The sequence below is a fragment of the Mesoplodon densirostris genome, chromosome 4, assembly GCF_025265405.1.
Source record: "Mesoplodon densirostris isolate mMesDen1 chromosome 4, mMesDen1 primary haplotype, whole genome shotgun sequence".
Taxonomy (NCBI): domain Eukaryota; kingdom Metazoa; phylum Chordata; class Mammalia; order Artiodactyla; family Ziphiidae; genus Mesoplodon; species Mesoplodon densirostris.
The window spans coordinates 86,723,529-86,751,174 of record NC_082664.1 but is presented as its reverse complement, the minus strand read 5'-3'; the positions used below and the strand labels follow the sequence as shown (position 1 = coordinate 86,751,174).

At 41.9% G+C, this 27,646-nt stretch overlaps 2 protein-coding genes across 2 annotated transcripts in view; one reads left to right on the top strand and one right to left on the bottom strand.

Annotated features, from left to right (window-relative positions):
• The first annotated feature begins 149 nt into the window (after window positions 1–149).
• Window positions 150–21,498, top strand: NDUFAF1 (NADH:ubiquinone oxidoreductase complex assembly factor 1). The gene is made up of 5 exons (XM_060096641.1): window positions 150–265; window positions 4,785–5,437; window positions 9,295–9,480; window positions 15,935–16,009; window positions 16,514–21,498. Exons 2-5 carry the CDS (start codon window positions 4,862–4,864, stop codon window positions 16,661–16,663), a joined length of 987 nt encoding a protein of 328 aa, XP_059952624.1. The 5' UTR covers window positions 150–265; window positions 4,785–4,861; the 3' UTR covers window positions 16,664–21,498.
• Window positions 18,987–27,646, bottom strand: part of NUSAP1 (nucleolar and spindle associated protein 1) — a 33,298-nt gene continuing 24,638 nt past the window's right edge. The window contains exons 8-11 of the mRNA XM_060096640.1: window positions 26,954–27,111; window positions 23,902–24,018; window positions 20,984–21,092; window positions 18,987–19,907 (exon numbers count right to left, since the gene is read on the bottom strand). Coding sequence (XP_059952623.1) covers window positions 19,811–19,907; window positions 20,984–21,092; window positions 23,902–24,018; window positions 26,954–27,111 — 481 coding nt within the window. The 3' untranslated portion in view covers window positions 18,987–19,810. The remainder of the gene's footprint in view (window positions 19,908–20,983; window positions 21,093–23,901; window positions 24,019–26,953; window positions 27,112–27,646) is intronic.

The following is a 27,646-nucleotide window of genomic DNA, read 5'->3' as shown; positions in this document are numbered from 1 at the left end:
CTAGTCGACCAAAAACCTCAGTTCGCCGGGATCCGGGAGCCTCATTACTCTTTCCCGGCCTCTGCACCCGGCCGGAACTCGTGTCATCAGGCCTGCTTTCCCGCCGGCCTGGAAAAGCAGACGGCCCTACAGAGAAGTGGAGAATTCGGTCGGCAAAAGCCGGGCTCGGGCGGAAGTCACTCTGAAGCGTCGGCAGGGGAGGCCAGTGAACGCCAGCCGGGAGCTGGAGCGTCCGGGGCTTGTGAGGGCCCCACGGCCCTAGCAGGTGAGGGGTGAGGGGGCTGTGGCACGGTCCCGACCGCTTCCCGAGTAAACACCGGGACTCTAGGGTTGGTCTTGCCACTTACTAGTTGTATGACCGGGGGTAATTTAATTTGCTCAGTAAGTGGAATAATAATAGTACCTTTCTCACGGTTGTTGTGAGGAGTTAACGAAAATACACCCAGGACAGTTTCTGGCACATAGTAAGCTCAGGATGTACAATCTTCACTAATACTGCTCTCAGCTGCGTGGGTTACGTTGCCCTGAAAACTCACCAACTTCCGCCCGGGATCATCCAGTTAATGATTTTGACTTTATGCTTATTGGTAAAAGTATGAAACAAAACACTTATAATTAAAGTTATATTATTCGAGAAGTGATAGCACTACTGAGGGGTTGGAAAATAGGGTGAATAATATTACTTATAATCCCATCATCCTACACACGACTTTAAGCCTTTTTCTTATTTTTTACCCCCAAATCTTTTTGTGCGTACGTTTTTATACTTGTAATGTTAGTGTATATGCATTTTGATTCTTCCTTATTTGCCACTCAGTAGTGTAGCCTAAGCATGGTGTTAACGAAAATCCTGTTTATGATTGTACAAATTCCATTTTATAGGCTTATCATTTATTTTCCAAATTCCTGCATATGTAGAGGTAAAATCATTTAAAGAAGTCAGTGAGGGAAATTTAGATATTACCTATGATTCCAGGACGTGAGATCAACAGTTGTTATTTTTCCTGGTTCCCTTCTATTTTTTAGTCCATGTGAAAACATACTGTTTACACGGTTTTCATTTATTTTAGCAAACATTGTGTATCAGTTATGTTTAAGCCATAGTCCAAGATTAAAGTCAGGCTAGTTAGGTAGACAGAAAAAAAAAGCAAGATTCTAATAGTTTGTAAGTGCTGTGAGATGTATGCACAGGTTCTCATAAGAATATGGAGGAAGAGCAGTGTCAGTGCCCTCCAATCAGAGACCACCAGGAACATGCTTGTAGTTGAAGTTAGGCTTATTACTCTTTTTTTTTTTTTTTTGGCAATACGCGGGCCTCTCACTGTTGTGGCCTCTCCCGTTTCGGAGCACAGGCTCTGGACGTGCAGGCCCAGTGGCCATGGCTCACGGGCCCAGCCGCTCCGCGGCATGTGGGATCGTCCCGGACTGGGGCACGAACCCGTGTCCCCTGCATCGGCAGGCGGACTCTCAACCACTATGCCACCAGGGAAGCTCCAGGCTTATTACTCTTGTAGTGAGAAAGAACACAGCCATGGGAAACCATGGGGCATCTCAGTAAGAGGGTGTTAGAAGGGATTTATTGTTGGACTTAAGTTTGTGTTAGATGATTTGGGGGAAAGTATTGAGGAGGTGGAGGTAATTCTATAATTAGGAGAGAATCTTATCTATCTAGAGTGAGGCTAATGCTATGACTGGTCAGGGTATGGCAGTCACTCATATTAGCCAGGATAGTAGAATGTTTGGTCACTTTCGTGGTTTTTGTTTGTTTGCTTTTGCAGCACGCGGGCCTCTCACTATTGTGGCCTCTCCCATTGCGGAGCACAGGCTCCGGACGCGCAGGCTCAGCGGCCATGGTTCACGGGCCCAGCCGCTCCGCGGCATGTGGGATCTTCCCGGACCGGGGCACGAACCCGTGTCCCCTGCATCGGCAGGCGGACTCTCAACCACTGCGCCACCAGGGAAGCCCCACTTTTGTGGGTTTTGAGCAATGTTTTTTTTGTGTGTGTGTTCAGACATGATAATAGTTAGTATAATTAATAGAGCTGAGGTTATTTATTGCCCATGGAAGTGAGGAGAAGTTAGGCCAGGGAGTTGGGCACATTTTGGAGGGCCTTGTGTACCATTTTAGGAGTTTGAATTTCTGGAGGGAATTGCTGAATAAGGGGAGTGCCATCATATTTAGAAAAATCCCCTTTGTTGCCAGGCAAAGGTTGGATTGGGAGAGGAGGAGGAGATCAGAGTCAGAGATGAGTTAGGACCTTACTAAATCCTAAAGGGTGTTCTTGGCGCCAACTCCAAGGGCAACACCTGGGGGCTCATTAGAAATAAAGAATCTCAGGCCCCATCCTATATCTACTAAATCAGAATCTGCATTTTAACAAAATTCCCAGATGATTCATAGGCACTTTAACATATGAGAAGCACTTTGTTAGGGGAATTACAGTAGTTCTGATAAGAAACAATAAAACCCTGAGCCAAGACAGTGATGGTGGTGGTGGAGAAATGTGGAGATATTATTTGTTCAACAAATATTAGAAGCCTCCTGCATGTCTGGCACCATCCTGGTTGCTGGAAGTACCACAATGAAGATAGTCTCTCCCCTCAAGACACTTCCAGTCTCGCGGGGGAGACTGACAAGGGAACTGCCAATAAACTGTAGCAGGGAAAGTGTAAGCCCAGGATGCAACACATCAAAAGGTCTCTGTGGAGTTGAGTAATTAAGGGTTCTTGGAGGAGGTAATGGATACCTAAGCTGAGTCCCAAAGGATAAATCAGCCAGCAGAAATCGGTAGAGGGCATTTCTGGCCTAGGAGCAGCAATCTGCCAAGGCATGAAGCCTAGAGAGGGGGTACTGGGTGGCACTTGTTAGACCACAGGTGTTCTCTGTGATTAGAGCAGAGTAGGGTGTGATTAGAGGGGAGATTGGAGAGATGAGCAGAGGCCAGATCTGGAGGGGTCTTACAGACCTCGTGGAGAAAGTCAAGTTTTATTCTGAAGACCATGAGAGCCTCTGAAGAGTTTTAATCAGAGAAAACAATCAGTTTTGTGTATTAGGCCCTCTAGATGCTGAGTGGTGGGATAAGGTGGAGGTCTGGGTGCAAGCCTGGAGTGCAGTGATTTAGGAGAGAGAAGGTGGTGAGCCACCTGATGTGGGGAGTGAGGGAGGAGGGGCAGTCTGGAAAGATGACCAGTCCTGTGTTGTAGATAGAATGGTCTGGGTGCCATTTTGATGTAGACTCTCAGGCGACTGAGCTGAATTGTTGGATTTGGGCATTTTTGAAGCTTTTTTTTTTTTTTTAAGTTTTTAGCATTCCATCTAGTTTCTCACTCAGTACTGTGTTCTGATTAGTGGGTGGTTTTTTGTTTTTGATTTTTCTCTCTCCTGGTCTCTGGTGAGAGAAAGACAAAGGAGAAAGATGAAGTCAGCATTCCATATTTTATTTCATTTTCGGGGTAGCTGGAATAAGTAGGAGAGGGGACTCTTTAGCCTTCCTGGTTCTTGCAGCACTTCCTGCCAGCGGTCATTGAATGTTGCTGTAAGAGCAGAGTTGCTATTTCAGTAGAGCTATGGAAGTTATATTACTAATGTGAACATAGGGAGAGGCAGCAGTAACTAATGGAAGGATTTAAGGCCAGGGTTCTAGTGCCACGGCTTCCAAACTGATGAGCAGTGTAATCTTAGGCAAGTTACTTCCCCTGTTGGTGTCTAGTTCCTTGCGAAAGGAGATAACTACCTGACTTGTCTTACATGAGGCTTATGTGGATTAAATGAGATAATATTTGTCAGGGTGACTTGAAAATACTAAGAATGGCATTTAAAGGTAATGGTATTATTGCTACTATTGTTTAGGTTCTGTCTTTGAGGAGATCAGATAGTGGCTGATAGTCAAAGCCTTGTTACTCAAAGTGTGGGCCTTAGACTAGGAGCTTCTTAGACATGAAGAATCTTGGGGATCTTGTCAGACTTACTGGATCAGAGAAACCTTTTATAGCCATTATTCCATCTGATCTATAGAAGAATCCCTTAAGGTAGGTAGGGGAGGTGTTAGCACATCCATTCCCCCAAGGAAATGGAGGCTTCAAAAGATCAGCTGCTTTACCTGAGGGTAAACAGTTCTAGGTGTGAAGTCCAAGCCTTCTGACTCCACATACAATGCGAACTGTAGTCTCTTCTTTTTATAGATGAAGTGCTAAAATGTTGGAGTGAATTATTGACAGTTGAATATTTTATTTTAGGGACCAATTATTTCTTTAAAAATCCAGCATAAAGGGCTTCCCTGGTGGCGCAGTGGTTGGAAGTCCGCCTGCCGATGCAGGGGACGCGGGTTCGTGCCCCAGTCCGGGAGGATCCCACATGCCGCGGCTGGTCCCGTGTGCCACGGCCGCTGGGCCTGTGCGTCCGGAGCCTGTGCTCCGCGGTGGGAGAGGCCACAGTGGTGAGAGGCCCGCGTATCACCCAAAAAAAAAAAAAAAAAAAATCTAGCATAAGAATTTGCTTTAAAATTGACAACCTTTTGAAGCACATACTTGAATTATTTTGGGGTTGATCATTAACTCCCTGAAAGGGGCCTGTGTTTCTGTTCATCTTGGCACTTTTTCACAAGGCAGTGGGATGTATTATGTAGAGTGTAAACATTCTTCTGCTCATAGTAGCCCCTGGGTAAATGTTCATAGAATTAGAAAATAAGTTCATGAATTTCATAGTACATGATCCATGTTGAATGTGAAATTATGATGCATTCATTGGCTATACTGGTAACTCTTCACTGTCTCTTTTATTATAGGTGGAATTGGGCTATTTGCTGAAGCTTCTTTCCCTGGTAGGCCAGGGAAAAATTTACATTTTGACTTTCTTTTAATCATGGCTTTGGTTCATAAATTGCTGAATGGCACTTATATTCTCAGAAAATGCCCGAAGCCAAGTGTTGCCTCTTGTCCATTTTTGGGTACTCGCTTTGCAGATTATTGTTCCAGCAGTCTTGAGAAACCAGTGGCTGCTCCTGGCAAAGCCTCTTCTCAGAGGAAGACTGAAGAGAATTTGGAAGGACATCACCAGAGAGAAGTTGCTTTGGATATAACTTCTCCTGAGGACAAGCCTGAAGTTAGTTTTGATAAAGCAATTAAAGAAGAAATAAAGGACCATTTTAGGCGTTTGAAGGATGATATTGTGCATCATTGGATAGGGCCTGAAGGCCGCCCTCTGCATGAGGTCTTGATGGAACAAGCCAAGGTTGTCTGGCAGTTCCGTGGCAAAGAAGATTTGAATAAGTGGATAGTGACTTCTGATAAGACGATTGGTGGCAGAAGTGAAGTGTTCCTGAAAATGGGCAGGAGTAACCAAAGTGCACTGCTGTATGGAACTCTGAGCTCTGAGGCACCCCAGGACGGGGAGAGTGGCCGAAGTGGATACTGTGCAATGATATCCAAGATTCCAAGGGTACGTGAGACCCAGGAGCTGCAGTTTTCTAGTGAACTGAGGTGAACTTCATTGTAGCATGAACTATAGCAGACAGCTTTTTTTTCTGTAAATGAAAACAGCTGGCATCTCATCTTGTGTATGGGGTTAAATAACTACTGGGCACAAGTGTAAAGTTTCATAAGCACAAGGGGGAAGTGGTTCCTGAAGAGAGGCTACATATTTCTGGGCATCACTTGGGGCCAGGGTGGGGCATACTTATGTTTGAGGAGCCCTGAGAGGTTAGATATTTAAACGATGATCTGGGGAGATTTACATCTCTAACATAGGCCTTAGACCCTCTAATAGCTAGGGGTTCCTTAGAGTGGAAGTAGGGTCAGCCGGGATTTTCTTTTTTTTTTTTTTTAAGTAAACTTTTAAATTTTAGAATATTTTTGGTATTACAGAAAAATTGCAAAGATGGTACTGAGAGTTCCTGTATGTCCCTCACCCAGCTTCTCCAGTTGTTACCATCTTACATCACTTGGTACATTTGCCACAACTGAGAAACCAACATTGCTCCGTTACTGTTAACTAATTCCAGACTCTACTTGAATTTCACCAGTTTTTCCATACTATCTTTTTTTTTTTTTTTTTTTTTTTTTTTTTTTGCTGTACGCGGGCCTCTCACTGCTGTGGCCTCTCCCGTTGCGGAGCACAGGCTCCGGACACACAGGCTCCGCGGCCATGGCTCGCAGGCCCAGCCGCTCCGCGGCATGTGGGATCTTCCGGGATCGGGGCACGAACCCGCGTCCCCTGCATCGGCAGGCGGACTCTCAACCACTGCGCCACCAGGGAAGCCCCTCCATACTATCTTTTATTCTGTTTCAGTATCCCAGCCAGGATACATTACATTACATCCAGTTGTCATGTCTCCTTAGTCTGTTACTTAGTCTTTCCTTATTTTTCATGAGGATTTGAGAAATGCTGGTCAGGTATTTTGCAGAATGATCCTCAATTTAGGATTTTCTGATTTTTTTTTTCTCCTGGTTAGACTTGGGTTTTCTGGGTTTTTAGGAAGAACAGCACAGAGTTGAAGTACCCTTCTCATCGTATTAGGTTACATGCTAGTAGCATGACTTATCACTGATGTGTTAACCTTGATCACCTGGTCAAGGTAGTATTTGCCAGATTACTCCATTGTTAAGTTACTTTTTTTTTCCCTCCATATTCTGTTCTTTGGAAACAAGTCACTAATTGTACCCTGCATTCTAGGCATGGGGTAAGGTGTGGGATTAAGTTCTAGCTCCTGGAAGGGGTAGTATTTACATAAATTATTTGGGATTTTTCAGAAAGGAAGATTTGTTTCTTCTCCCACATTTATTTATTTATTCAGTCATTTAGTATGGACTCACACTTCGGGTTATAATCCAATACTATGTTATTTATTTTGTTGCTCAGATTGTTCCAGCTTTGGCCACTGGGAGCTCTTTCAGGTTGGCCGTGTCCCTTTGACACGCCCCCATCCTTTTGTATTTTTGAGCACTTTTTGGCACTACCAGGTGTAAGCTCATCTTGTATTTCCTCTGTTCCAACCCTAGAATTAGCCATTTCTCAAAGGAGCCCTGGTTCTTTTTTTTTTTTCTTTTTTTTTTTGGAAGATGGAGTTGGAAACCAAGATCTGGTTGCTAAGTATGCTTGTTGCTTCTGGATTGACACTATTTCTAGGACCTCTCAGTGGACACAGTTAGGAAATATATGTATGCATACCAACTCATGGAAACACATCTGTAACTATTTCTATATCTATATTAAGCTAAGTATGAGTTCAAACTGATGCTTTGACTCTAATCTGGTACCACATTATTTATTCTAGTTTCCTCCCTCTTGTTTATTGATAACTTCTGTGATGGTGTGAAACCTGTCTCCCGCCACTTACTGTACATGTACTTATTAAGTCAACCCAAGAGTACATGTAAAACAGTTTCAGGACTTTCCTGGTGGCACAGCAGTTAAGAATCTGCCTGCCAATGCAGGGGACACGGGTTCGAGCCCTGGTTCGGGAAGATGCCACATGCCACAGAGCAACTAAGCCTGTGCGCCACAACTACTGAGCCTGTGCTCCAGAGCCCATGAGCCACAACTACTGAGCCCACGTGCCGCAACTACTGAAGCCTGCACGCCTAGAGCCTGTGCTCCGCAACAGGAGAAGCCACTGCAGTGAGAAGCCCGTGCACCGCAACGAAGAGTAGCCCCCGCTCGCCACACCTAGAGAAAGCCTGCACACAGCGACGAAGACCCAACACAGCCGGAAATTAAATAAATAAATAAAGCAGTTTCAGAATTTCTAACCCATAACCCTGTGAGAAACAACTTTACCAACTACAGTACAATGTTTATGTATAGTTTCTTTTGTCTTTAGCCTTTTGGTTTCCAGTCAGAACACCATTTTCCAGGGCTACTTAGGTCAGCTCCTTTGTCTCGCCACCAGCCTGTTGCATTTTGCAATGCTGATCAGGTGTTTCAGGGCTGCTCTGGACAGGCTCCTGTGCCCGGCCGTGGCCACAGCCCACGGGTGTTTGCTTGGTTGTGGTGTCCTTTTTTTTTAAAAAAAAATATTTACTTATTTATTCATTCATTCATGCATGCATGCATGCATGCATGCTGTGCCAGGTCTTAGTTGCAGCAAGCAGGATCTTTGTTGCGGCATGTGGGATCTTTAGTTGCAGTATGCGAACTCTTAGTTGCTGCATGCGGGATCTAGTTCCCTGACCAGGGATCGAACCTGGGCCACCAGGGAAGTCCCTTGGTTATGGTGTTTTAAGGAGAAAGGCAAATGATAGGAATAGTATTAGGCTCCCTCTCTCCAGATAATGATGAAAAAGAAAGGTACATGTTCTTTCAGAGGTAATAAACTATGCATACAAGATTTTTTTTTCAGGCCCTGAAAATCCACAGAATGGATTTGGTCAGTCCACAGTAGAAAATAATTCTATGATGTACTGTGGAATAATGAAAGTAGTCGATAACATTTATTAAGTGTACCCTGCCAGTCCTTGTGCTAATTACTTTATATACATTATCCCTTTTATTCACCACATAAAATCCTGTAAGGTATAACTATCCCAGTTTTACAGATGAGGAAACAGGCTTGGGGAGATTTAGTAGCTTGTCTAAAATTACATGACTAGTAAGTAATAGTTCGTATCTGAGCACTGGTATTCTTGAAATCTGATTAGCTCTGAGATTGCTGTAAACAAACACCTTTGGAAATTAACACTACATTCTACTTTCAGAGACAATTTAGGTAGTTGTTAAGAACATAGATTTTGGAGTTAAACAGCACTGGACCTACCACTTACTGGTTGAGTGCTCAGTTTCTTCGTCTATAAAATGGAGTACAATGATAGTACCTATCTCATAGGGCTGTTGTGAGGATTAAATTATGCAGAGTGATTAATGTATATTTTCAATGGATGGTAGGTGTTGTCAATAAAATACCAGTTTTAAAACTTGAGGTCTTTCATAGTTTTCTGATTTATGGGAAGGCAGTTGTCATAAAATGGCCCAGTCAGAAGATATTGCTCCCTAGGCCCTGGGAAAGAAAGTACATACAGTAGTAATTCATTTCCATTCAGTGACACAAGTGAGTGTCTACCCCATGGAAACACTGTCCTGGGCCAATCAGGTCTTGAACATTACCTTAGAAACATTTAACTTGGTCAGTATTTTGTACTAAAATAAGAATCACCAGATTTATCTGCCTCCTTACCGTGGTAGGAAGCAGAAAAAAGCAGAAAAATGGCTTGTTGATCCTTTTGATGCTGTAAAAGGTGATGGCTCACATTTTGCTAATAGTGGAAAATGAGGTGAAATTAACTTTCCTTTCTATACCTTAGGGCCCTTTTGAGAGGAAGAGGCTTTATGATTGGTCCCAGTTCAACACTCTGTATCTTCGTGTCCGTGGAGATGGTCGGCCTTGGATGGTGAATATCAGGGAGGACACGGATATAATCCAGAGGAAGGATCAGATGTACAGTTACTTCATGTTCACCCGTGGGGGGCCCTACTGGCAGGAGGTCAAGGTAACAGCATAAGTCTTTACTGTGTATGAAAATGAGGTCTTATGAGATCATGGTTACATTGTAGTTTTTTTTTTTTCTTATTAATTCCTCTTGGACAGTATGGGAAGAGAAAGAAGGAAGAGGACCTAAGGGCAAAATTTACATAATTGACTTTTTCTTTCTTTTTTTAATTTTTTGGCTGTGTTGGGTCTTCGTTACTGCGCCTGGGCTTTCTCTAGTTGTGGCGAGCAGGGGCTACTCTTTGTTGCCGTACGCAGGCTTCTCACTGCAGTGCCTTCTCTTGTTGTGGAGCATGGGCTCTAGACGCGCGGGCTTCAGTAGTTGCAGCATGTGGGCTCAATAGTTGCAGCACGCGGGCCCTAGAGCACAGGCTCAGTAGTTGTGGCGCATGGGCTTAGTTGCTCTGCGGTATGTGGAATCTTCCCGGACCAGGGATCAGACCTGTGTCCCCTGCATTGGCAGGCGGATTCTTAACCACTATGCCACCAGGGAAGTCCGACTTTTTCTTTTCTTTTTTTTTTTTTTTCGGTACGCGGGCCTCTCACTGCTGTGACCTCTCCTGTTGCAGAGCACAGGCTCCGGATGCGCAGGCTCAGTAGCCATGGCTCACGGGCCTAGCCACTCCGCAGCATGTGGGATCCTCCCGGACCGGGGCACGAACCCGTGTCCCCTGCATCGGCAGGCGGACTCTCAACCACTGCGCCACCAGGGAAGCCCCGACTTTTTCTTTTATGAATATAAATGTTAGCTTACTGACCAGTAAATATTTTTGATAAGGATGTGGCCAGGTCCATGCTGAGTCATGGGTCCATCTCTGCCCTATGCACAATTATCAGTACTATAGGTATTTCTTTTTAAGTTCTGGCCATACCATCTCTTCCAGGCAACTGTACTAAGCTAGTGTCCCTGGCTGAGCAGAAAGGCTCCCTTAAGAGGAATAAATACTTCATATTTTACAGTTATCGACATTTTTGGTTTTGTTTATTTCTTGGTAATATAAGGCAATCTTATTTTGTAGGGAGAAAAAACTTTTAGAAGGTAAAAAATGTTCATCAGGAGGAAAATAGTGGAAATTCAGGGAGTGAGGGCAAAATCAGGTGCCCACTCCTTTCTTCTGAAGGTTTTTAATCCATAAATTCAAAAGAAAGTCCCCATTTTGCTCATACTTAAACCTAAGGGTTCATCCTGGATCCCTTTCTCCCCAACACTGCATCTAGTCTTTTAACGAATTCGCTCACCTATCCTTCCAAAATACACCTAGAATCTGACCATTTCAAGCCATCTCTTCCACTCTCACCCTAGTCCAGGCCTTTGGACTACTGCAAGAGCTTCTTTTTTGATTTCCTTCTTTGTCTTCTTGCCTCCTAAAGTGCACTCTGCACACAGCAGCCAGAGTGATCTTTCTAAAGCATAGTTCAGATTACATCACTCACATGCTTAAAACCCTCCAGTGGTCTCCCTGTATTAGAATACAGTCCAAACTCTTTAACATGGCCTATGGGGCCTATAGTAGCAGACCCCTGTCTTCATCTTCAGTCTGTCCTCCTCCCCCCTCCCTCCTCCATACTGGCCCCTTTTGTGTGTGTCAAACTCAACAAACTACTTCTGTCTCAGAGCCTTTGTATTTCATGCTGTATCTGTGGGCGTGCTCTTCTCCCATGTCTTCACCTGCTTCCTCTTTCCTATTATTTACCTCTCAGCTCCAAAGCCACCTCAGAGAGGCCTTTCCTGATCCTTCTAGCTAGAGTTGCACCTTCTCACCCAATAACAACATCCTGTTTAATTTTTTCATAGAACTTATCACTAAGTAAAATTATCTTTTTCATTCACTTGTCTGTTTTTTTTTTTTTTTAAAGAGTTTTCTTTTTTTTAAATTTATTTATTTATTTTTGGCTGTGTTGGGTCTTCGTTTCTGTGCGAGGGCTTTCTCCAGTTGCAGCAAGCGGAGGCCACTCTTCATCGCGGTGCGCAGGCCTCTCACTGTCACGGCCTCTCCCGCTGTGGAGCACAGGCTCCAGACGCGCAGGCTCAGTAGCTGTGGCTCACGGGCCCAGCTGCTCCGCGGCATGTGGGATCCTCCCAGACCAGGGCTTGAACCCGTGTCCCCTGCATTGGCAGGCAGACTCCCAACCACCGCGCCACCAGGGAAGCCCTGTCTGTTTGTTTATTGTCACTCTCTACCAGGCTCCTATGGAACATAAATTCTGTACGTTCTGAGAGCAGGGACTTTGTCTGTATCCTTCATAGCTGTTTCCCTTGCACCTAGAACAGTGCAGTGCCTAGCATATAATAGATACATATTTATACACTAATACAGATGTATAACTAAAAAATTATTATGTATGTAACACTTGTATATAAATAATACTTATAACAAATTACTAAACAAAACAAGTATCTCATTATAGAAAATTTAGAAAATGCAGAAAAGGAAAAAAATCTTGTGGTACCACTACCCAGAGGTAAAATACTATTTTTATTTTAGTATGCACCTTCAGACTTTTCTATTTACACTTTTTTTTTACAAGAATTGTATTGTGCCAGTGCTATTTTATAACATACATTGTTCACTGAACTGAATTTTATATACAAACTTTCTGTTGAAATATTTCTACATCATTTTTGATATCTGCATGATATTATGTAAATAGACACAATTTACTTAATCCATCCTCTATTGTTGTAGGTTTAGATTGTTTTCAGAGTTTTTCACTCTTATACCAAACTCTGAGGTAAATATCCTTAAATATTTTCTTAGATGTATTCCTGGAAATAAAATTCCTAGAATAAATGACATGTACATTTTTTTTTTTTTTTTCTTTTTGCGGTATGCGGGCCTCTCACTGTTGTGGCCTCTCCCGTTGCGGAGCACAGGCTCCGGACGCGCAGGCCCAGCGGCCATGGCTCACGGGCCCAGCCGCTCCGCGGCATATGGGATCCTCCCAGACCGGGGCACGAACCCGTATCCCCTGCATCGGCAGGCGGACTCTCAACCACTGCGCCACCAGGGAGGCCCCGACATGTACATTTTTAAGGCCTTTGATGCACATTGCCAAATTATTTTCCAGTATAATCATTGACTTATTACTTTCTTTCCTGAAAATACATGTAGTTCTAATCTTTGGCTGGAAATAACAGTTGTTTGCAACACATTTCCTTAAATTGTTATTATTATTATTACTTCAAAATTTTATTTTTGGCTGCGTTGGGTCTTTCTCTAGTTGCAGCGAGTGGGGGCTACTCTTTGTTGTGGTGCGTGGGCTTCTCATTGTGGTAGCTTCTCTTGTTGTGGAGCGTGGGCTCTAGGCACGTGGGCTTCAGTAGTTGTGGCATGTGGGCTCAGTAGTTGTGGCTCGCGGGCTCTAGCGTGCTGGCTCAGTAGTTGTGATGCACAGGCTTGGCTGCTCCATGGCATGTGGGATCTCCATGGCTGCTCCATGGCATGTGGGATCTTCCCGGACCAAGGATTGAACCTGCGTCCCCTGCATTGGCAGGTGGATTCGTAACCACTGCGCCACCAGGGAAGTCCCTCTTTAAATTATTAAAGGAAGTGTTGGGGAAGAGATTTTTTTTTTTATCTTTTTAATAAATTTATTTATTTATGGCTGTGTTGGGTCTTCATTGCTGCACGTGGGCTTTCTCTAGTTGCAGCACGCGGGGGCTACTCTTCATTGCACTGCACGGGCTTCTCATTGCAGTGGCTTCTTTTGTTGCGGAGCACAGGCTCTAGGCACATGGGCCTCAGTAGTTGTGGCTCACGGGCTCTAGAGTGCAGGCTCAGTAGTTGTGGCACACGGGTTTAGTTGCTAGGTGCCATGTGGGATCTTCCTGGACCAGGGCTCGAACCCATGTCCCCTGCATTGGTAGGCAGATTCTTAACCACTGCACCACCAGGGAAGTCCCAGGGAAGACATTTTTAAAAATTAAATGTTATTAATTGCTGTCCATGTCTTCATGAATAATTCTCCTTTAGTAAATAGAAGTGAGATGCTCAAATATTTACTATGATTATAGAAAGAAAACAGAGGAAAATGATGGAAAAATTATACATGCTAGTTTTCTGTCATTTGTAGAGAGAAAACAACGGTTGATCCTTTTCTTTTTATGCAAGCTGTACAATTTAATGCTTCTTCTTAGCTTCATTTTTTTTTCCAGGCTAAAAAATTCCCTTGGTGTGGACAGTGGCCTTAGCAAATTACATGACAAAAAGACAAAAGGCCAGTGGGGTGGGTGACACATGCTCCTTGAATGGTGAGCAGGTAGTATTGATTCCGTTTCCAAAATATATTTTGAATAATGAGGTAGATGATGTGCCCAACCAGGATGCAAAAATGAGGAACTGACTGGGCTGGGGGCTGGGGGTGCAGGGTCCCTTCCAGGTTTGTGTAACAGAAATGAAGGGAACCTGAGAACTGAGGATGTGACTGCACTTGGATTTGCTGTGTGAGGAACATGATCTTGTGCAGTGGTGCTTTGTTAAATGAGCTTTGAATTGAGTTTGCTTTTATGTCAGCAAGTGTTTTTGGTGATAATCTGAACAATACATTTTATTTTTTTAACTCATTTTTATTTTTTGGCTCAAAAAATCAAAATAATATAAAAACATGTACAAAAAAGTCTCACTCCCACTCAGTTCTCTCTCCACCCTTTTTGCCCTCATCCTCTATAGGTAACCACATTTATTAGTTTCGTCCATAGATTTAGTTTTTCTAAGCAAATATAAGCGAGTATATATACACATACACTTATTTTCTCCCTTTTTTTACTCAAAAAATATAGCATACTTTATGCGTCTTCTGTGCCAGTTTATATTTTTTTTAATTTAGATCCTGGAGAGCTTCTATATCACTACATGGAATAATTCTTCATTCTTTGTTATTTTGTTTGGTATTTTCTGTTATATGGATATCTCATAGCTGATTGAACTAGTCCTTATTGATAGATACTTGGGTTGTTCCCAATTGCTATAGTAAATTTTTTATTAGTTTTTTTTTAGGCATTTAAAAGATTTGTTTTTAGGGGAAATTCACTGGTGGTCCAGTGGTTAGGACTTGGGGCTTTCACTGCCAGCGCCCAGGTTCAGTCCCTGGTCGGGGAACTAACATCCTGCAAGCCACACAGTGTGGCCAAGAAAAAAGTTGTATTTAATAACATAAATGATATTTATACTATAGATTTTGTTTATCTCTTACTTTTTTACTAATAATATATTGTGGAGGTCTTCCCACAGCATCGTGTATAGATCTACTTCATTTTAAAAAATAGCTGCATAGTATTCAGTTGTATGGTTGCACTATAATTTATTGAACTATTCCCCTATTTTTCCTTTTTTTTAATTAGAAAAAGCTGTATATTTATGTGTTTGTCAGAGTTTATCTGTAATATAAATTCCTAAAAGTGAAACTGGCAGGCCAAGTTACGGCATTTCAAATTTTGCTAGATATTGCTGTGTTAGTTTCCTATTGTTACATAAAAAATTACCACAAACTTTGCACAGTTCTGTAAGTCATAGTTCGGGACACGCTGTGGCCAGGTTCAATGCTCAGGGCTTTCTAAGGCTGAAATCAAGGTGTCAGCTGGGCTGTACTTCTTTTCAGAGGCTCTGGGGAAGAATCCACTGCCAAGCTCACTCTGGTTATTGGCCAGATTTAGTTCCTGTGGTTGTAATGATGTCTTGGTTTCTTTACTGGTTGTCAGCTGGGAGTCACTCTCAGCTCCTAGAAGCTGTCCACATTCCTTACCATTTAGCTCCCTCCATCTTCAAAGCCAGAAGTGGAGAATCCCCCTGACCTCCCCCTTTGAATCCCTCTCATTCTTCTTACCTCTTTTACCAGGCACTTTTATGGGCTCAAGTGATTAAGTCAGACCTACAGAGGATAATCTTCCCTATATTAAGGTCAACTGATTTGGGACCAGACTTCGGGAGAGTCCCTTCATAGCAGCACTGAGATTTGTGTTTGAATCCCTGGAAGAAGGTGTGTGTGCACTAGGTGGAAATCTTGGGGGTCATCTTAGAATCCCGCCTACCACAGTTGCTAGCTGCTGCTCTCTAAAAGAGTTGGACTAATTTGCACTCCTACCAGCAGTATACAGATGTGCCTGTTTCTCCCATCCCCATTTTTCTACTGGGTTGTTTCATCTTTTTCTTAGTTATTTGTAAAAGTTTTGTGTTTAGGATATTAGTTTTTGCCATCAGAAAGTTATAATTGTTCTCTGTCATTTTTTTCTTTGGGACTCCTGGCTTAGAAAGGTTTTCACCTGTTTTCTTCCAGTACTTAGGTTATTTCATTAAAAATTTTTTTTTTCTGTGATCCAAATGACTAGCCACTTGTTATAGCTTCACATATTAATTTTAAAATTCAGTTTAAACTGTTATTATTTTATCATTGCAGTTCTAAACAGATGCCTCCGTTGCTTGCATTTCAGTTCTGAAGTCAATGGTTTCTTCTTTCAGATTCCTTTCTCCAAATTTTTCTTCTCTAATCGAGGAAGAATCCGGGATGCCCAGTACCAGCTAATGCTTGACAAGGTAACATTTTCCTGTATTTTCACTCAGAACTATATTATCTTTAGTGAAACAGAACTCCTGTGAGGATGAGTTCAGTCCATATTTGAAGGCTGGCAAATGAAAGATGAAAATTCCTATTTAAGTATACTCCTATTATACCTAGACAGATGCTGACTCAGAGCTATCCTGTGAGCCAAACCCCCATCCTGGAGGAAGTTCAATATGGTCCTCCTTTCAGCGTGCCTACATTTTATTTTAGCTTTAAAATAAGAGTATTAGAGTTCAGGAGAGCTTCAAGGAACCTCCATTAGACATCCATGTTGTACTTACTAGTCTTAACTGGCACTACTTTTAAGAGAGAAGTAGAATGTGGAAAGAAAAGCAGTCCTGTACTTCCTCTTATAATTGGCTACAGCACATGAGAACTATGGTATACTTGCTAAGGGCTGATAGTACGGAATTTTAAAACTCCGGGAACAACATCAGCATATGAGATTTTGATCAATTTCTCTATTTTAAATTTAGATCTCTTCTATCGGATTCACCCTGGCTGATAAAGTGGATGGTCCATTCTTCCTAGAAATAGATTTTATTGGAGTATTTACTGATCCAGCCCACACAGAAGAATTTGCCTATGAAAATTCTCCAGAGCTTAATCCAAGACTTTTTAAATAGAGATCATGTAGTATTTCTGTATTACTAAACTAAGGGTAGTAGAATCCACGATGACACAAAAATATAGTACTTCTTTAATGGCATCCAAACAATGGCTGGTATGTATTCCCTAAAACATAGCTAAATGCTGCTGCTAAGAGGGACCAGGATCTAAGCTGTACCTTAACTTAAAGAATCAAGTACTGGGCTTCCCTGGTGGCGCAGTAGTTGAGAGTCCGCCTGCCAATGCAGGGGACACGGGTTCGTGCCCTGGTCTGGGAGGATCCCACATGCCGCGGAGCAGCTGGGCCTGTGAGCCATGGCTGCTGAGCCTGCGCGTCCGGAGCCTGTGCTGCGCAACGGGAGAGGCCACAACAGTGAGAGGCCCGCGTAATGCAAAACAACAACAACAAAAAAGAATCAAGTACTGATGCAGAGGTACTACGTAAATAACTGTTTTTGGTTAGAATGATTCCTATTAGCAACAGTTCCTATATAAGTAGGTGGTTTCCAAAGCAGGGAGTCTCTGAGGTGACTGTTTATGGCCCTCTACCATTCTATTCCTTATAGGTTTCTTCTGTTTTCTAATCTATCAGGATAGGAGACTGTTGAAGAATATTAAGGTGCTGTAGTAGTCACTGGGAAAAGATACCTGTTTTAGTCTGCCCAAGCTGCTATAACAAATTACTATAGACTAGGTGGCTTAAACAAAACACATATGTATTTCTCACAGTTCTGGAGGCTGGGAAGTCCAGGATACCTGGTGTCTGGTGAGTACTTCTTGGCTTGTAGACAGCTGCCTTCTTACTGTATCCTCACATGGAGAAAACAAGTTCTAGTCTCTTTCTCTTCATATAATAGCACTAACCCCATCATGAGGGTGCCACCTGCCTGACCTAATTACCTCCCAAAGGCCTCCAAGTATACCTCAAAGTACCAAGTCACATTTGGAATTAGGATTTCAGTATATGAATTGGGCAGGCGGGGGCGGGGAATGGACACAAGCATGCAGTCCATAACACCTGCATAGCTGGTTCTCCAAAGATGCGTGATCCTTACCAGTTCTTACTTTATAGACTAATGTCCCCAAGGCTTCCCCAGTCATTTTTAGTATTAGAGATTGTATATACCAAAAATAAGACCTTGATTAACAGTTTAAACTGATCAATTCTTGTCATCTTAGAGGAAGAAGTAGGAAACTATATGATATAGCCAGAGTACCCTACGAGAGCCAAGTTTAAAATAAGAGAATACACAAAGGCTGATAGCTTTCCCATCATCTTGGCCTAAAATACCTATTTTGTATGTTTTCATATAATTATCTGTTTTTCAGCTTTATTGAGGTATAATTTACATAACAAAGTTCATCTGTTTTAAGTATACAATTCAATGATTTTTTAGTTTATTTACTGAATCGTGCAGTCTTTTTTTTTTTTTTGGCCGTGCCACATGGCTTGCTGGTTCTTAGTTCCCTGACCGGGGATTGAACCCAGGACCATGGCAGTGAAAGCGCCAAATCTTAACCACTGGACTGCCAGGGAATGCCCAGAATTCTGCAGTCTGTCTTTACATGAACTAATTCTAGGAAATTTCCATCAGCCTAGAAAGAAACCTCAGTGCCTCTTTACAGTTACTCTTCATTCCCACTCTCAGCCCCACAATTACTAATCTACTTTTGCTATAGGTTTATCTTCTCTGGATATTTCATATATGTAGAATCATATATGATCTTTTGTGTCTTGCTTCTTTTCACTTAGCGTAATGTTTTTGAGGTTCATCCATGTTGTAGCGTGTTTATCAGTATTTCATTTTTTTAGTGCATATTTTTTAAATCCATCCATTGATGGATAGCTGGATTTTTCTGCACTTTTTGGCTACTGTGAATAATACTGCTGTAAATATTTGCAGACACAAGTTTTGGTGTGGACATATGTTTTCATTTCTTAGAATTGCTGGGTCATATGGTGGATGTACATTTAAATATTTTAAAGAAACTACCAAACTGTTTTCCAAAGTGGTTATATCATTTCACCTTCCCAGTAGCAGTGTATTTGACACAGATTTCTTGATTGATCTGATCTCTGCCTCTTGATAGCAAAATCTGAGTTTATTAAGCACCCAGGAGTATGCCATGTTCTATGGGCCCATATATGTATAACAATAAGTATAACAGAATCTGACAGGTGCTGTGAAAATACAAAAGGACATAGTGATTTCTTCTAGGAGTGGGGAGTGTAAGGTCAAGAAAGGATACACAAAGAGTACAAGTCAACTCTTGTTAGTCTTGGCTGGTCAACTAAATTTTAGAAACCAATTACATTTACAAAGAATGAATCTACCACCATGAGAAAAAATTTTATTTATGAAAATTTTAAGCAGTACAAAACTCAGAAGCTCCATTCGGGTGCAACAGACATGGATATGATACTAAGCAACTCTAGTCTTTTCCATAAATTGAGTAAGATGTATAAGTTTGACAGAGCATATAGTAATCCTTAAAGCAGCAATCCTCAAATTTCAATATGACCTTGTATATTTTTAAATAAGCCAGGCTAGAATGAGCTATAGAGTTTTGTTTTTAAGAATATATTGAGGAAAAAAAAAGATATGTAATTGACAATTACATGAAGTGATCTGAAAGAGGTACATAGAAGCTTAAATGAAACATTTCGCATAGATAAAATATTGATGCCTCATAAACCCATATGGCCCACAGTTTCAGTAAGACTACTAGGTTCTCTATAGGATGAAGAGGTGGCCTTTCACAGCTTACCCTATTCATAACTTGTTCAATTTCTAGTAAAGTCTGTAGTATAACTAGCTACCATCAGGTAAGTGCTTTTGCCTAGAAGAGGACTGAAGTTCTGTTATTAGAGCCAGCAGAGGGAACTTGACCTTAAAAATCTAGGTCAAGAATTTATAGGATGGGTCTTTTAAGAAAACTGAGTTAGTTGTACAGGGGCTTAGGTAAAAACTATTTCAAAACAATTTGAGAGCTTTAAAGGTAGTAATGTCTTTTCAGGGGTAAAACGTGAAGAAGCCACAGACACTACATATATATGAACAAAGTTAAGAGCAGAAAAAGGTCTTTTGGCTAAAGTGAGAGGACAGTACAAAAATATTTACAAAAGAGGGTTCAGAGAAAAGGAATATTTATGGGATATTAAATTATGAATGTTCAGCCATAATGAGGCCCCTTCGAACTCCCAGAACCTTTGCTTTCTTCTCCTTTCGTTCTTGCTCATGTTTCTTCCGTTGCTCCTCCCTAAGGAGGGATAGGTATACGTTAGGCTCTAGTGAAGCTCCAAACGGACCACTTTAAAGCACCTGTTGTTAGACTAATGTCCAAGCTTAAAATGACATCCAGCACACTTGTGTAAAGCACACTCTTACAGGACACTGTGCTCTGTCCAGTGGTCTGTGTGATGGAAGCCGCACCTGTAAGTCACTGTTGTGTTAAAAGGCTAGAACTTGGGGGTTTTTTTGTTGTGTTTTTAATGTTAAGGCAGCATTCTATCAAGCATGGAATAGGAAGCAGAAGACACCTTGGAGATCGAATCCAACCCCTGTAGTTTTTTTTAGTTTGTTTTAAATGAGAAACCTCTACCTGTGGAAGTCAAAGGTCAAGCTCAAAATCACATTGTCTAATGAAAGTGCTATAATTGGAATCAGGGTCTCTGACTTAAACCACTATGATTTTGGGGGGAAGGAATTAAGAGAAAAAAAGGCCCAGAATCATGATAATGATTTTAATAGCAAATAATAAGGTCTTGGTGGTAGCTGGCAAGTCAAATGGTAGTTAACCCGGTATCAGGAGGGTGTCACACAGGGAATCGGCAAACCAGGACCAGCTGCAGCCCAGGACAGACTCTGGCATTAACTTGGTTTTCACGCAGAAAGAAGCCTCTAAGGATCATCCTGGGGTTTCCCCCTGTGTAGAGCCCTGAAGCCTAGAAAGCCTGGTTTCCCTGGGAGTGTGAAATTTATGTGCATACTTAGGTGCCCTGGGCACCTGGATTGGTATCTGGAGGGACATCCAGGTGCACTGTTTGGGCAGATAGGTCATGTAAGAGCAGTGCTGTGAACCGGGTCCTCTTCTGAATCACCTGCAGAGCTTTGGAAACAATGCAGATACGTGGGTCCCATCTCAAACCTACTGAATTAGAACCCACTGTGGTATTGCCTAGGCACATGTACTTTTAGAAAGTTCTGTATATGATTCCACTTCTACCCTCTTCTTAAACACCACTATTACTGTGACTCTATCCCTCAGAGACTCTGCTTTTATATACAGTCTTTCAAAATTAAAAGAATTATAGAACTGGATAATTATGTACTTACCTGGTCTGGCGATGAGGTTGTTTATAACTTTTCTTGTGTAAGCTAACTCTGTTGACATGTTCATTCAGAGAACTGTTTTCTTTAGATTGTCCCCATGGTTTCAGTTTTCCTAGTTTAAGACAGAGACAGATTTAAGAAGATTCTTGGAACTTCCCTGGTGGCGCAGTGGTTAAGAATCCGCCTGCCAATGCAGGGGACATGGGTCGAGCCCTGGCCTGGGAAGATCCCACATGCCGCGGAGCAACTAAGCCTGTGTGCCACAACGACTGAGGCTGCGCTCTAGAGCCCGCGAGCCACAACTACTGAAGCCTGCGCTCCTAGAGCCCATGCTCCGCAGCAAGAGAAGCCACCGCAACGAGAAGCCCATGCACCGCAACGAGGAGTAGCCCCCACTCAGTGCAACTAGAGAAAGCCTGCGCGTAGCAATGAAGACCCAATGCAGCCATAAATAAATAAATGAAAAGATTCCTGTATTTCTATTCCTAATTTTCTCTTTATCTGTGGCTACCTGCTTGCTGTCAACATTCATACTTTGTTTTTAAAGGCATTTGCCAGTATAATTCTATTAATTTCAATTTAATATTCCACAGATAGACGTTACATTTTTTTCCTTTAAAAATAAGTGTCTTCTACTTTTTAATCCTTGGAAAGCCAGAAAAAAATCTTAAAAAAACAAACAAAAAAAAACCCTTAATACTGAATCCCATTACATAGCACATTAAAAGAAGCCATAACAACTAAGTAGTTTATCCCAACGTTGCATAGGAATGTTTAATATTAAAGTAGTATTTCATCTGTGCAGTTTATTATTATTGTTAACCTATTAAAATTTATTTGGAATGGAAGAAGTGGGAATATTGTGTTGGCTTTAGAACTGTGACCAAATTTCCAGATGTTTATATATTACTTTATTTGTATAGTTTGACCTACTTCTGAGTACCAAAGATTATCATTTGCAGTGTTTCCCATTTTATAAAGAGGACTTTTCACACTTGCCATATCATTTGATCCTTTCAGTAACCACTGAAGTAGTTATTTTCCCTTCCATAAAGGAATTAAGTGACTTGTCTAGGATATAAAATAACAAGCACAGATGAAGCTCTCAACCAGGTTTTTTACCATCAGTAGAAGTTAGTGGTGATCAGTCATTCCCATAACAAATACTTTTTGAGTACCTGGTATGTGCCAGGGACTGTTCTAGGTGCTAGGGACATAGCAGTGAACCAAGTGGTCAAAAATACTTGCTCTCTTGGGGTTACATTTCCAGTGGTAGAGGTAGACAGTAGTCAAGTAAGATAACACGAGGTAGTGCTATGTGCTGTGGAGAAATGTAAAACAAGGTGAGGAATAAAGAGTGCGGGTAGGTGGGTGGGCAAGGAAGACCTTTCTTGGTTGCTGACAGTTGAGTGGATGCCCCATTAAAACAAGGGAGCAAGCTGTGCAAAGATCAGTGGGAATAGTGTTCCAGGTGGAGCAGAGGGATAACAAGTTCAAAGACCTCGAGGAGGGGTGGTGTTTCAGTGTTTGAGGAGCTGAAACACCAGTGTGGTTGGCAAAGAGTCAGGGAAGGGAGGAGGCAATGAAATGAGGGTGGGAGAGAGACAGGAAACCTTAGGAGGTTCTGAGCAAGCAGTGATGTGCTCTGACCTGTTTTTAAGGTTGTAGTGGGGCAAAGAGGCTTTTGTAGAAGCCCAGGTAAGATGATGTGACTTGGACCAAAGGGAGTCAGTGGAGGGATGAAGAGTGGTCAGATTAAAGATCAATTTCAAAGATGGAGTTGAAAGGACTAGCCGATGGACTGGATATGGGGTCTGAGAGAGAGTGAGGAAGCAAAGGTGACGCCTAGGCTTCTGCCCCGACACTCGGGAGAGAGGTGCCATTGCCACAGATGGGAAAACCTGGGGAGGAAAAATGGGTGGGAGAAGTTTTCTTAAACCACGGTTCAGTTTGACTCTTACCTCTAAATAAGGCTTACATTTTTAGGCTTCCCTGGTGGCACAGTGGTTAAGAATCTGCCTGCCAACGTAGGGGACACGAGTTCGAGCCCTGGTCTGGGAAGATCCCACATGCTGCGGAGCAACTAAGCCCGCGCGTCACGACTACTGAGCCTGTGCTCTAGAGCCCGCGAGCCACAACTACTGAAGCCCGCGCACCTAGAGCCTGTGCTCCGCAACAAGAGAAGCCACTGCAATGAGAAGCCTGCGCACCGCAACGAAGAGTAGTTGCTCACCGCAACTAGAGAAAGCCCACGCGAAGCAACGAAGACCCAATGTAGCCAAAAATAAAATAAATTTATTTAAAAAAGACTTACATTTTCATTATATTTGTTTCATTAACATTAGTAATTTAAAAATAAACACTATACCGCAAAAAAAAAAAAAAAAAAAAAACACTGATGCATGATTCTTATAGGAAGGTTTTGTTTTAAAGTAATTCCAGAAGCACTGACAGATAGATCACATTAAGTACTGACATTTTAAATGGATGTAAAGATACTTTAATATAGCCCCAAGAGCGACATCTGGCCAATAAATGTCCCAGATTGTTTGACCCGTGATTCTCAGCTTGGGATCCTTTAAAAACTATAAAGAAAACATTCATTTACCCACAGCCTAACTTCCAAGTTTCTTGATTTTGGCTGAAGTTTTATTAATACTTTGTAGTAACACTGATTAGAAGTTGTCTTTGCTTAATAAAAACATAAGTGAATCAATTATTATTTTTTTTAGTATTTGCTTAATGGACACTTTTTTTTTTTTTTAATGGACACTTTTTAAATCATGGGTCACGTGGATACAGGGGCAGAGGCAGGAATTCTACGCCAAGTATGGCTTCCACTGACTCACTAGAATTTTTCACATCCTCAGATGCGGAATTGTTCAATCTTAAATCTTATACATCAAAACATTCCCACATACCTTTGTGTGGCTCATAGTTGAGGGGACGAGACAAACTTGCTTTGAGATCAAACACTGGTTTTCTATGGGAGATCGGAGTCTGCGCCGCCTCAGCTGTCAACTTGAATGGGGTAATAACTAAAACAACAAACCAGATCCAAGGGCTTAATTAGAAAAAAAGACCTATTTAAGTATCACTTTTCAATCTTAAAAATAGAATTCAATATGAACGGTCTGAAACAGATATAGGGTTAAAAAGGAGGAGAAAATGGTTCTGATGAACCTAGGGGCAGGGCAGGAATAAAGATGCAGACGTAGAGAATGGACTTGAGGACACGGGGTCGGGGGGAAGGAAAAAAAAAAAGGACAAAATAACTGAGGAAAACTAACCCCTTAGCTGTTCCCGTTAGCAGCTCCCCAAAGAGTCTAAATATCGTGACATTTCCTAGGATCAGCTGGAGTTTAGAATCCAGTTTTAAGAATTAATCGGGTGAGGGACTTCCCTGATGCTCCAGTGGGTAAGATGCCATGCTCCCAATGCAGGGGGCACAGGTTCAATCCCCGGTTGGGGAACTAGATCCCGCAGGCATGCCACAACTAAGAGTTCACATGCCGCAACTAAAACCAAATAAATATTTTTAAAAAAAAGAATTAATTGGGTGGGAGGGATAAATTAGGAGTTTGGGATTAATATATACACACTATACATAAAATAGATAACCAAAAAAAAGTACCTATTGTAGAGCACAGGGAACTATACTCAATATTTTGTAATATCCTATAAGGGAAAGGAATCTGCAAAAGATTACATATACAGTTATATATACATATGTATATATATGTGTAATTGAATCACTTTGCTGTACACCTGAAACTGACACAACATTGTAAATCAAGTTTATTTCAGTTAAAAAAAAATAACTAGGTATATTTTCAGGCTGCTTCCCTGATAGTTACCCTTTTATTTATTTTTTTTTTAATTTAATTTTTCTTTTTTGGCCAAGCCATGTGGCATGTGGGATCTTATTTCCCCGACCAGGGATGAAACCTGCACCCCCTGCAGCGAAAGCGTGGAGTCCCAACCGCTGGACCACCAGGGAATTCCCTACCCTTTAAAAAAATTATATATTGTTAATAGTAACATTTTCATTAACACAAACAGATATAAAGCCTGCAAGGAACCTAATCACATAGAAATAAAAAGATCCATGGCTCTGGTTGTTACTAATGAAGGCTGTTACTGAAGAATATGAATTTTTGTAACATAAAGTTAAAAATATACCAGGATGGTATAACTTGGTAAGCCACATTTTTGCTACAGTTGGGAAGCATATATCTGGCACATTTTGTAATCCTTTCCCCTCACAGGTTGCCTTCAGGCCATTGTCAAATGTTGGCACTTGCCTGTATATGTGAACAAGCAACTAGGATCTAGGACCACCTAGTGAAACAACCCAGAAAAGCACAGAACTCCTGTGCTGAAGCCATTCCACTGTGTTGCTATCAAGTGTTGGCAGGGAGGGGAACAATGGGACTGTCCCACACTGCTGATGAGAATATAAACTAGTACAGTTCAACCAATAATGTAAGTGTCTGTCTACCCTACTATCCAGCAGCCCCAGTCCTACTCTCGAGAAACTGTGTACATGGACAGGAGACATGTTCCAGAATGGTCATAGCTACACTATACAAAATAACAGAAGTAGGAAATACCCATGGGGTCCATGAGCAGTAAAATGGATAAGTTGAAATATATTCATACAATTGAAAAACACGGTGAAAATGAACTTTAGTTCATTTATTAATATGATTCTTGAAACAGTGAATAAAGAAAATCACAAGAAAAAAATTAGTTTGATTTCATTTATATAAAATTCATATTTGATAAGCGGGGAAAGAAAACTATCCCATTTCGACTGGGCACACCCCTGAGTTACTTAGAGGAGAAAGCTCAGGATATGGCAAACATTTAGTTCCTGCCTCATGTCCTTATCTGTATTTGTGAGTCCTTTCTCAGTATTAGGCAGGTGGCTGCTGCTCAGTGACCCCTGCTCCATGTAAAATGACACAGTCACATCTTAGGCAAGTCCACTCTTCATTTTTTAGCCCTGCTCTCTGCCCAAGCCCCTTTCTTCCCCTATTACAGGATGATTTAGAATGTTATGTGGAAAGTTTCCTTGCTGATATAGAAACAATTAAGGGTGGGTAGGAATGAGAGAGGTCATCTAGAGGAAGAATCATTAATTTTCTGATCCCACCTCTGTACTCTCTCTTGAAATTTAATTGTCAGTCCCACTATTCAATCTTTAATTTAGGTGTCAAAGGCATGAAAAAATCCTCAGAGTCTCCACGCTGATTATTACCAACAATAATACTCTCCTCTTGTTTAAACTCCTGCTGGATTGCTCTAGTCTCAGGGAATCTGGCAGTCCTTCCTGTGTAATCAAGGCTCTTGCCTGACATTCAGTAGGACTCTTGAGAGAATTCTGATATACTCAGTTCTAATACAGGCCTTAACCTGTTGGTGATACTCTTTTAAACCTTCACACTGCTATTGCAGTGTTCTTTTGAAAACCACTTGGTCTTTGTAGGTGATGATTAAGTAGACAGTGTGGAGAAGATTATCTATATGGCTTATTCTGGCTTATACAATCTACTAGTAGTCAATAGTGTGGCATTTATTCCATGAACTCTGGGTCCTGTTAGTTTCAGAGTCTGGCAGAACCATTCAGAGGCTGCAATGAATACTGTAATCCCCCTCCTAATCCCTGAGAAGGGGCTGAATGTTCTTCAGGGAGGGTCACCCATTTTAGGGCTCGTCTTGGACAGGATGGAGTCCTCTGGCAGATATATCAGTTTTTTTTGTCTGTGTCTCTGGCACTTCCCTTGCCAGTATAAATGAAAACTATGTTAGACAAATTTTTGCTTTTGATTCTATAGATAATGGAGAGGCTTTAAAGAAACAGACAAGCATATTAGGAAGCTACATGGCTTAAAGATAAACCAGAACTTTGGGGGGTGGGAGGGAGGTTGTTTTGTTTTGTTCTGTTTTTTTTTTTTTTTTTTTTTTTACCAGCAGCAGATTCAGCCCTTGTGGTCTTTAACTCGTGTGTCCCGAGCACAGCCTGGCCTTTGGGGGTACTCCCAGATGTGGTCACATGTGGAGACTTTCTGGCTGGAGTCTTGGTCAGTGAACGCTTATGCTCATTATCTTTAGTAGCAGCTGAAAACCTAAATAGGACAGTGGAGTATAAGACATGAGTACTTGGGTCAAGCTTCTGAACAAAACCACCTACCCATCACCAAGCACTGAAAGGGCCTCAATAAATACTTGTTATACAAATGCACCTCTTTCACAGAATAGACATGTTCTTAAACAATGATGCTTGAGCAAATCATTTATCAACTTCTGTTATTTGTAAAATATGGTTTTATATTCTCTGCTCTCCCTGCCTTGGCCAATGACAGTATAAGGCAGAGCTCAAAGGAGATGCCTATGGGCCTCAAGTTATAGTTTAGGAGGTATTTTATTTTATTTATTTATTTTTTATTTTTATTTTTTTGCATTATGCGGGCCTCTCACTGTTGTGGCCTCTCCCGTTGCGGAGCACAGGCTGCGGACGCGCAGGCTCAGCAGCCATGGCTCACGGGCCCAGCCGCTCCGCGGCATGTGGGATCTTCCCAGACCGGGGCACGAACCCGTGTCCCCTGCATCGGCAGGCGGACTCTCAACCACTGCGCCACCAGGGAAGCCCTAGGAGGTATT

Bases quoted from the DNA above. Each gene is read 5' to 3' on its own strand.
- NDUFAF1 (XM_060096641.1), top strand. From the start codon at position 4,862: ATGGCTTTGGTTCATAAATTGCTGAATGGCACTTATATTCTCAGAAAA. The intron at 5,438-9,294 runs GTACGTGAGACC...TCTATACCTTAG, and splicing joins TGATATCCAAGATTCCAAGG to GGCCCTTTTGAGAGGAAGAG. The intron at 16,010-16,513 runs GTAACATTTTCC...TTTTAAATTTAG, and splicing joins ACCAGCTAATGCTTGACAAG to ATCTCTTCTATCGGATTCAC.